Source organism: Polypterus senegalus, chromosome 16 (assembly GCF_016835505.1).
Source record: "Polypterus senegalus isolate Bchr_013 chromosome 16, ASM1683550v1, whole genome shotgun sequence".
NCBI lineage: Eukaryota > Metazoa > Chordata > Cladistia > Polypteriformes > Polypteridae > Polypterus > Polypterus senegalus.
This window is the reverse complement of record NC_053169.1, coordinates 27,675,192-27,686,762: the sequence shown is the minus strand read 5'-3', so window position 1 is coordinate 27,686,762 and position 11,571 is coordinate 27,675,192. Positions and strand designations below refer to the sequence as shown.

Here is an 11,571-nt window from a genome sequence, read left to right as displayed (position 1 = left end):
CATAGTCATAGACAATGGTATAGTCTTTTCCCCCTATAAGTTAGTAAGAGATAGAGCCTTCTTACTATAACTGAGAAACTGAGTGTCATAATCGATTCTGTTGTGTCCAGAACTGGTCCCAGTAAAGAGGGACTACTCAGAGATGGGATAAGCATACAGTTTTCTGACCGTCATTTTGAAATGGTTCGGAAATGTTAAGTAAATAGTAACGATTTGAGATGTAACAAGATTTAAGCTTTGAACTGAACTTTTCTTAACATGAATTTTTTTCTTTTTTTTTGTCATTTTATTTTTTTTTTTTTTTGTGTGAACTGTTTTACTTTTTAAACTGAACTAAACTTTTAAAATCAAAGATATTTGGTCTGTGGAATCAAAACATTTCTGTGCGTCAGGCTTTTGTTGAATCCCATTCCCATCTCCTGCTGAACTTTGGTAATTTTGGAAAAACGCAGCTACACTAAGTGCATTCTTTAAAATTGCTTGACAGAATTCTGTGGCGCTGAGACATTTTTTGAATCTTTTGTCCATTGAAGAAATTCAAAGTGGTCTTTTTTGACCAACACTTCAAACTTTGTGTCAGAGTATTCAGCATTGCCATCCAGAGACGGACAGCGGCTCGGCTGTGGAAATTCCAGACCCACAGTTGAAATTGCAAACATGATCTCTGCACTGGGGATTCCACTGACAACTACTTTTTGTGCTTTAGTGCTTTTTTGCACATTTGTTTTGATATAAAACCATAGAACTACCAGACAGTGGTGGCGAGTGCCGTCTTCTACGCGGTGGTGTGCTGGGGTGGCAGCATAAAGATGAAAGACGCCTCACGCCTGGACAAACTTGTTAAGAAGGCAGGCTCTATTGTAGGATTAAAGTTGGACAGTTTAACATCTGTGGCAGAGCGACGGGCATTAAGCAAACTCTTGTCAATCATGAAGAATCCACTGCATCCACTTAACAGTGTCATCTCAAGGCAGAGGAGTAGCTTCAGTGACAGACTTTTGTCACCGTCCTGCTCCACTGACAGACTGAGGAGACCCCACACTATGTGACTCTTCAATTCCACCCGGGGGAGTAAATGCTAACATTAATTTTATTTTAATTTTTTTCATTTTTATTACTATTTAATTTAATATTGTTTCTTTGTATCAGTATACTGCTGCTGGATTATGTGAATTTCCCCTTGGGATTAATAAAGTATCTATCTATCTATCTATCTAGAGCTACATGGTTTATTTATTTATGAAGTGTTGTTCCACACTTTCATCAGAGGTTGTCTTGTGACTAATATTTAAGAGTGAAATGTACAGTATGTGTAAAAGCTGAATCAACTGTCTCCTCATTCATAACCAACTCCAAGACAAAATGGGGCTTGGGATGTCTATTGTGTGGCCTGGCCTGGGTTAGATTTGGGATTTCCGGCCTGAATGAGCTTCCCAGTCTGGCCCTGCTCACATCAGTCCAAGAGAGCTCACGTGAGAGAATGAACACCATTGTGGGTTTTACTGTGAAGCTGATGTTTGTATAATTCATCACTATTGGTCTAAGGGTGAATGTGAGCAGGTCCAGTATAGTTTAGAAATGCTGCTTTGAAATATTTCCTAGTGCAGCGGTTCCCAAACTGTGGTACGCGTACCAAGGAGCCTTTTCAGGTGGTACATGTCGCGGTCTCTGAAATTTAATTTATCTGTGCAAAACCCTTTATGACAAGCCTGTTGTGAGAAAAAACCAATGAAACTGTTTAAATACAATAATATGTGGCTTCCCAAATTTAGTGTGGTGTGACATTTCGTCATCTGAATAAATAAAACCAATTATTCGAATCAGTATTTAGTTCATTTAACGCTACCATAATTCCGTTTCGCGGAAGTCAACTTCTACTTCTTCACTGTTTGAGCTTTTGCTCACTAGATGAAAGCACAACGCCGACACTATTTAGTCTTCGGTAACTCTACCTCACAGAAACCACTCGAGTTTATTGTTATACGTGCACTGCCGCTGTATCGCATCGTAGTCACTAGATCTAAGCACAAAGCCGATACCATTTCGTCTTCGGTAACTGCGTCACATACAGGCCGAAGGCAGGATTTAGTTTCGGGGTGGAATTTATCAATTTATGTACATGCACAAATTTTTTCATTAATTTTATGCATAATTTCTTCCAATTCTTTAACTTTTATTCAGATTTCGGGGTGGTTTAGACACAAACCCCTTACAGCTCTCCCTCCCTTTCAACAAGCTGCGGGTGGTACGCAACGCAACTCACTTAACCTCAGGTGGTACTTGAAGTCCAAAAGTTTGGGAGCCCCTGTCCTAGTGGACCCCCCAATTTAAAAAAGGGGGAAACTTAAGCAACGCATTCAGATCACAGAAAAAAAAACCCTCTGAATTGGACAGCAAAGCACTGAATCAGTCAATGGGCAACCCAGAGAACACTCTGTGGAGGAGTTAGTTTTAAAAAGTGACTCTCTGTGAAGCAGATGGACTGCATGTACCTGAGGAAAGTCTCCAGTGCCAATGGGGAATCTGAATTCCTTTACAACATGCAATAAAAACAACAACATGATCGACATTTGCTGAATGTTTAGCTTCAATAGAAACATGAAAGTACTACTGAGTAAATGATAGATGGAGCTTTAAGTTAACAGATGTTGCTTGCCTCTACAATTATATGGTAATTACCGTTTTTGTTTAAAGCTTTATAGGTGATTACAGAGATCCCTAAAGTACGTACGGTGAGCCAGATGTGTGTGCATTATAAGCCTCTAATCACTCCACGTGCTGCGTGTTATTATGTTTATTTAATTATACCCTATGAAGCCTGTTTCAAGTACTTTTAATCATTCATGTGATTTGGACACTTTTGAAATATTCTTTAAAATGTAATAAATTAAAATTTACTAAAAGTACAGCATTTTATCCAGCAAACGTTTTTGGTACCTTGAGTTGATCTAAAAAGTAATCAACGTATAGAACCATTTAAGGAAATTGTGAGTAATCATACAGAAAGGGAGAGAGACGCTTTCAGCAAGACTCCAAGACTTCTCCCTTTCAAAACGCTGCCGTGCATCACGTTTCCGACTTTATTATTATCGAATATTAAAAAAATGAGAATACTGGAGTTACTTACATAAAGTCATTCTGAACAATATCTACAAGTCATTGTTACATACCAGGCTGCTGCCTTCATGACCCTGAGGACCCGCTTTTGCCTTTAAGCCTGGTCATTGCCCGCGTGCTCTCACATCTCAAATACGTGACAAGACATGAGCCAGTCTGGCCCTGCGTGCCCAAAGATGGTCAGGGGTTCCATTTAATTTCTTTGGTCTAGGTGCAAGCCATTGGTCACATAACATCTGAGGACTATTTGAAAAAAAATAAATGTAATGATTATTGAGGCATCCAAAAAAGAGTTACTATGCTGTAATTATTAGGCCTTCAGTCAGTTTAGAACAACTGCTGTGGACAGGCCAGTCTTTGAGAAATTCAAATGCGTTGTATTGTTTTTATCAGTCAGGTCTACAATACCTGATAAAGATGAAGCCCCAGCCTCCAGCTGTCACATTTTGTCGAGCAGATTTATTCTGAGGAATACCAGAAATGTCAAAAGTTTACCTCAGTGGAGCCCCCGGCATGCATTTTCTTTTTGCCTGTCTTTATTGGTCTGTCTTGTTTTTAACAATCTGGGCGCTTTGGCATTTACTCGGATCATCTGAGACAAACTCATCAACTTTTTTCACTTGCTGTTGCTCTCTCTGAATATAAATTGTTGATGCTGAATTTTTGTTTCTTTTAGATACCTGTTCATAAAGTTAAACAGAATCTTTGTAAACATCTGTATAGTGCAATACAGTTAAAGTAAAACACAAATTAACATTTAACTAAGCACAAAGCCCCAACCATGTGCACATACAAATACGAATATTACGACAATTGGGAGCCTTAATGCCCGACTTTTACAATGTCTAAATATTGAAGTAGAAACACACTAAGAGGCGATCAAAGGTTTGGAGAAACATTCGTCTCCCACGTTGCTTGAAAATCAACAGGACTGCAGTGCTTCACCTCTTGCTTGCTGAAGTGAAGATGATTCAGTAAAAGAAAATGGTTGTGTAGATGTCTTCTACGAGTCGGTTGCAACACTGAGCGACTGCACCTCCAGAAGTTCAATATTACATCCTGACAGAATCCTCCTTCTTTTAAACCAAAGTTCAAAACATAGCAAAGCCAAGCACAAAAGAAAGGGAACTGATAAAGAAGGTCTAAGAAAACGTCAACACCACACAATCATGAAGCAATGTCAAAAGGTAAGCATGCACAATGCTACAGCACTGACCATTAGGTAGGCAGCCATTTGTATTTTCCATTCTCCTCACCTTATGTGACTGCAGTATGATGGGTGGTCTCTGGGGTGGGGTCCAGACCTCACCCTGACACTAATGCAGTATTCAGGCTCTCTTTTGCATGGTCTCTTGTTTATCAAATCCAGTGCAGTAGAGTTTTCATGTCATTTACAAAAAATACCTTTGTCCACACTAAAATGCCTGAAAATGGATTTGATGTTCTGTAGACCTTTGTCTACTTTGGGCACACATGCATCAGCAGAATACGAATTGTGAAGGGAGAAATTCAGAGCCCAGTGAAATTCATTCAGATTCCCTTGTCCTTTATATGCTTTTAAAATTGTCCGCGCAGGCAGGGCTGTGATAGCGAGTTCACAGCGTAGATAAAAAAGAAATTCTTTCAAGAAGCCGCAGTTAATTGTCCCGTGTCACATTAATGTGCCGATCACAGTTAAAAGTAACAGTCTTCAGGACTGGTAACGGTCATCTGGTCATTAAGTGACACATAAAAAACAGATCAGCTCATTTGTTCATTTGTAAATGATTGATTGTAAGCAGTCCACAACAATTGAGTGCATCCTGTACCAAACAGCATTTGTAAAATAAACTTAGAAGATAAAATAAATAAATAGCGAAATAAATAAATGTGCACATCTGTCTACATCTTTGCTTTACTGCATTGAGTATTTGAATCTCTGACCTGAAGAGTTATTGAGTGCATTCCACACCTGTCTTACTTTTTAGGTGCCTTGTTTTCAAATTTGCTGCAGAAAGCGTCCCTCCTGATTGGATGGATGAGGTTTAAGTAATAAACATTAAGTGTCTGTTATTTACAATCTGATTTTAAAGGGGCGCTGAATTTTCCATTATATTACACCTCCTGCAACGAGATATATCACAAAACTGTAGTGACCGGTAAATTATTTGCTTTTTGCCTACGTATGCTGCATTCCAACTGTACAAATTGCAATTTAGATGCATACAGGTAAGCAATACAACAAGTACCATGGAAAGCAACTCTTCCATGCCAGCTATGTTGGAGTATGTGTTTCTTTTGTGTAGGGCGACCATTCAAGAAATGAAACATTTAAGGAGGATCCAATCAGGGAAGTGCCACGTAATAAACGCAAACCAACCAGAGTGCTTTCTGCAGAAATCTTCTCTTTCAACCATCCATACTGAAACACTGTGCGTCAGTTTTAAAAGTCTCTAGCTCTTACAAGTGTTTGTAGAAGTCTTTGTTTTTGTGGGTTGAAAACGGCCAGGATATTGTGGACGAAAAGTGAAAACAGAGACAAATGTGTGCATTTGTAAACAAAAGCGTGGTAGTATGGAGGGGCCTTTGATACAAATTAGACACAATGCAGGATGAATGGTACACAAAATGTAAAGATAAAAAGCACTCAGTGACCTTTTGGGCCTACCTGACACAATGAGGGGTGAAACCTTAGAGTGGCTTTTCATACCTAAACACACTTTCTTTCTTTCTTTCGTCTCGGTTCCTTACACTGTGTGCTGCTCCTGTCTTCTCAAATGTCATACAGAAGTTGTCCAACTGCTTATGAACTTCATCCTAGATGAGCCGTCGGAGGGAAGCGTCTTTTTATTTTGTCGGATTGCTCACTTTTGTAGAGTTGTAATGGATGCTTTGAAATACGGTCCTAATAGGTGCATCCAAAAGCCTGGCTGGACCACCTACAGTGCGGGTCACTGAGGGCCTTAGAATGACCTATAAATAAAATGTAAGTCATGAACATAATTAATTTTATCATAATTTAAGAACTGTAATTTGTGAAGAATAGATCAGTTAATTTGAAAATCATTAACAAAAAATCAATGCAGGAATTATGAGCAGATGATCAATGTGCAGATTGCCAACAGAAAATACAAGAAAGAATGAGTAGTGCGGCCTAGAAAGATGTCTTCACTGGATCACCATTTTCCTTTTGATCATTTCCATCGATTGAATGTGCCATGCAGCGCAATCGGGCTAATTTGTATTTAAGAAATTCTCAATGAGTGATTTACACTAATTAAAATCATTTCAGCAAGTTTAAAATTACCTTTGTTAAATAGTGTGAAGTCGCTGTCAGATAGAAACAACTTGTGTCAAAGAGAAGAGACTAGAAATGAGCAGTTTGATCATTACTCATCCATTTACCGAACGTAAGCAGTGCACTTGCAGGGCCACAGGCATGGAACCCATCCCAGCAGCACCTGTCTCAAAGGAAGGATTTCAACCCAACTGATGGGTGCATATACTGTACATAACAACCAGCCTAATCTGACCATCTAAGAGAATGTGACTAGAAAACCCACGTAGACAAGGTTAAAACATTCAGACTCCAGTAAGACAACAATTCAGTCGCAGAGTGCATGAGCTGTGCTGGCCACTTTATCACCACACATCCATTTACTAATCGCACCAAACCCAAATTTAGGGTCACAGTGTGCCAGATGCTGTTCTAGAGCATTAGCTGCACAGCAGAAATGAACCCTGAAAGGGGTGCCTATTCATCTCAGGGTTAGTTATTATTCATATTCTTCTTCTTCATATGCTGCCACTGCATGCCATGTCTCTCTGTGCTAAATGAGATGAGCACATAGTAAACTGCAACAAAAATAAATAAATAACAAACTAAATTACAAGGAACTCCAGTCAGAAGCATACTGGAAGAGTCTGGGGAAGGACAAACCCCCTGAAGGGAACCCAAAGTTTCTGATAACCCAGTGGGGAGGCTGCAAAGGATTCATGATCTGCCCCTTATTGCTCATGTGATCAACGGATGCTGGAAAAGATAAAGCAGAAGAAAGGAAGCCCGTTCACCTCAGACCACAATGAGGGAAGGGAAGAGAATCTGCATAACCCCTGGCAAGCTGAAATGCAAGAAAAAGTCCAAGGGAATCCCCCACTGGAGAATTTGGACTACACATTGTTGAAAATAACACCAACTGTCACTATCCTATGGAGACAAACAAGTACACACAACAATAAACCTGAACGTTTTCTAAGACAGACTCTGCATAGACTCAGCAATAAAAGACAGTAAAGGTGAACCACTTTTGATTTTTATGTTCAGTTTCAGTCTCGATTTTCTCTGACAGATAATGATCTGATTCTGAATCCACCTGCCAAAAGTAAGGAACAGTACCGTCAGAAAGTGTGACATTTCCTCTCCTCCATCTACTTTTTAACTTACTTAGTCTTAATACAGAGTCCTGACTGTCCTTAATCCTGACTGATGGCAGGTCTCCCCAGACCTTACTCCCATTGAGAACTTGTGTTCCATCCTCAAGAAGCAGGTGGACAAACAAAAACCCACCAATTCTGACAAACTCCAAGCACTGATTATGCAAGAATGGGCCACTGCCATCAGTCAGGATTGGGCCCAGAAGTTAATTGACAGCATGCCAGGGCGAACTGCAGAGGTCTTGAAAAAGAAAGAAGGACCAACACTGCAAATATTGACTCTCTGCATAAACTTAATGTCATTGTCAATAAAAGCCTTTGAAACATGAAATGCTTGTAATTATACTTCAGTATACCACAGAAACATCTGACAAAAAAATCTAAAAACACTGAAGCAGCACAGTTTGCGAAAACCAATACATGAGTCATTCTCAAAACTTTTGGCCACGACTGTAGAAGTCACAAGTTTGCTTGTTTAGTTGCGGTGAGCTCCTTTTAGTACAACTGGATACATAGCCACTTCTGACTTAAAAGCCACATATTCATGTTCACCCCTTCCATGGGAGGATATGAAAGGAAGAAGAGTGAGACACTAAATGATTTCTCACTTGTGACAAAGACCAAAGGTAAAAATTGCTCAAATAAGGTTTCTGCACATTACTCTCTGTGATAGAATGAGGACCTTGACACTGGGGGTGCATTGCCTGTGGTGTTTTGGGAGTGGTCCCTGCAGGACCCGCTGGGGAAACTAGCCGTGACTTCACTTGGGAATTCACTAGAATGATCTGGAAACTAATTGTGGTCTGGCCTGACTAGTAAAAATGGAAAGATCAGCTCTTCAGCCTTTAGGTGTTGGAGGTTTCATACACACATTTTGAATCCAGCACTGTGAAACTACTGTCTTTATTTTTGAAAAGAATGTTCCGGCTGCAAAATAGAGTTAATAAAGGTATCTCATGTAAATGTACACCGCTGTAAACATTAAAGACAAAGACAAGATTTAAACTATACATATAAGTCAGTACATATATCCACTATAGAAAGCTTTTCCCAAGTGCAAAAATAGCCTGCCTCCTTTTTCAGCTGAATAAACATCAATCTCACTTAAAAATACACTTACACTTTTAGAATGCAAAGAGTATGTGACTTTTAACAAAGACTTCATGTATCACCTGTCACTTCATCTGTCACAAGGCAGAAACTTAGGCAGAAATAAGAAGCAAATGGGTTCAGTCACCTTTCGCATGGCTTTGAGCTCAGAATAGCACCAGATCATTTTATTGAGAATATTTTATTTGCAAAGATTGGCATTACAGTTGGAGACAATCCAAAATGGAGTGTTCTACACATTGTAGCTTTACAGTGGTGTCTGATGAAATCCCTGAATGGATATTGCTTCAGCTTCAATCAAAATGAATCAACAAATAATCCTTCAACTACAATATTTAAATCACATCTGCCTAAAAATTAGGAGACAACAATGACATTTTATATTTTTATGCATTCTTGGCTGATGACATTATTTTTGAATTTACAATAAAGCCCACAACACTTTTTTAAATGTATTTATTTTACGATAAAGATATTAATAATCTTAAATCTATAAAACATTTTATGTGACGTTGACCACCTTCCGTCTTTATTTTCTTTTTGTTTAAACTTGCATAATAAACATGCAATGAAACAACTTTTTTATTTGTCTCTTTTCTTTTTTTTCTAAAAAGATCAACTCCATTGCTGTATTGCATAAGAGCATTACCAAAATAAGAAACAGCAAAATACCAGAGAATAATGTATGAGCCTGATATGGATAACCTCACACCTGTATGTAGACACACACACAAACACACACTCACTCACTCGCACACGCAGACGTGCACACACACACACACACACACCCCACACACACAGAGATTACACGCACAGGCACACACACGCCAACAGCATTTAAACTGAAAATCTGTACTTTAACAATAACTGGTTTTGTGACATAATCATGCACTCAATCCATGTCCACTTGCATAGCTCAACCCATGCTTATTAAGGCACTATTTCCCCATCTCTGCCCTTAAACCATAATCAGATCTATTCTATACTCTACAAAATGTACATTACCTTTCCTGATGAAGAAATAAAGACACTTAGGATGAGCAAGGTAAATTCCTTCATACAGATGTGCTCTAAAAATAACATTTTCTGTAACTCTATAGATAGTTTCAAATTATTTTCTATTTTTGTCATTTCTTTTCTCAATGGAAGGTTTTAAAGCAGATGTATAGATGAAGCACTGATTCATCAAAACACAGCTTCTGTGCTCCAAAGGACACAGTGGATAATTTACAGGTATTTTACATTTACAAAGTGTCAAAAGCATTCCAAAGGAAGTTTGAAGGTTCTCAACCTTCATGTTTTTGCTGTAAGAAAAAAAAAGTCTTTTCTTTTTTGATTTCTTTTTCAATTGAGCTGGTCTTCATATTGTTTGCGAAAGCAGTCTCCAGCTGGGAAGAACTCCCAGCAGCGTTCCTGATACATTTTCCAAACATATGATTCCTGCCGAGAAGAAGACTTCGGTTATAAAGACAAAATGACATATAAAAATACAGTCTAAGACTTTAAGACTATACACAATGTTGTACAGGATATAAATCACACTGATTCATGATGGAGTACTTTAAAGATTAAAAGTTACTGTAAGTTGCAAAAGTAATCTTTTACTTTAGACATCATGTTGTTAGTAGTATTATGCTGCAAGCACTGGCTAATTCATGAGAATTAAATTCCTAACTTCTATGCAGATTTAATTGCAACAAATCATCACAATGACTCTAACCAACTTCATGTAACATTATTCTAATTAAAATTTATATAAGCCCCTTAATACTACTTATAGACAACAGCAGGCATTTCATTAAATCTACTAACTTTCATTACAACTAATCAGTTAATGTGAATTATGCATTTAATCAAAATAACAATATCACCGATAGGGTTAACCTATCCCAAGTTATTTTACTGCCATAGTGTCAGACAAAAACATTAATAATAAATGTTTACAAAATAAACATCATCCACATTATCATTTTATGTAGCACTTAATTATTTTATTTATATTAGTTTATGATTGAAAGAACATATTCAATCATTAAGAGTTCAAATGGAATGAAATTTTAAAAACTTTGCAGCACAATAGCAAGTACTATGCCGGTCAAGCATTAACCAATTCATACATATTGTCTCAGCTGGGAATAGTTGCAATCTTGTGTTTACCCAGCGTTACAGACACATACAAAAAGTAAAATGTCATCTCAAATAACCAGCAGTTAGCACTGCAATCATGCTGTGAATTTGTTTTAATGCAATAAAATTAAACACACTTTTACAAAGCCAACATCCAAATATGAAGCAGTAGTATGAACTGACGCCACTCACTGGAGACCGTTTAATCAAGATGTATAGATCATTCTGGGACTTAAGTAATGATTTCTTATCTAACATTTCCATTCCTATGTTTATGTATTAAAGAAAAATACAGAATTTCTAACATTACCATAAACTCATGTCTTCGACAATGTTTCTAATGTAACACTGTCATCAAAATACTCTTATGCTTGGCCTAGCTAACCCTGCAATTGCCTTGTGTCCAACATTAAACCAGATTTGGACTGAATGTGTTTGAAGATGGATGGATGTATCCTTGGTGCTGCTATAAACGGCATTCAGCTAAGTATTATGTCTGTTTTGTGTCCTTCCATATCTCTTCAATTTAAATGAGCTCTCCAATACTCCTCCATTGGATTTCTGCAAATATCTACCCAAAAATTATTAAAAGATTCTTGGTTCAAGAAATGGTTTTCTTTCTCTTTCCTTCTTTCTATTAGATTCAACAAAGTATTTGATTTCTCTTGAATTTTCATTTTCTTGATATTTAAAGTGCTTAGAACCTAGCATGACCAACAGCATAAAAATGAGGATTGTATCAGTTACTACAGGCTACCATTAAAACTATCTAATCTGTGCCCTGCTGTTTTTTGGCTGTCTAAT

General features: G+C 37.9%; 1 protein-coding gene across 3 annotated transcripts in view; it reads right to left on the bottom strand.

Annotated features, from left to right (window-relative positions):
* Positions 1–8,763: 8,763 nt before the first annotated feature.
* The window catches only part of ryr2a (ryanodine receptor 2a (cardiac)), a 612,010-nt gene continuing 609,202 nt past the window's right edge, over positions 8,764–11,571 (bottom strand). For all 3 annotated transcript variants that reach the window (XM_039738686.1, XM_039738687.1, XM_039738688.1), the window contains one exon: positions 8,764–10,080. In XM_039738686.1, coding sequence (XP_039594620.1) covers positions 9,985–10,080 — 96 coding nt within the window. In that variant the 3' untranslated portion in view covers positions 8,764–9,984. The remainder of the gene's footprint in view (positions 10,081–11,571) is intronic.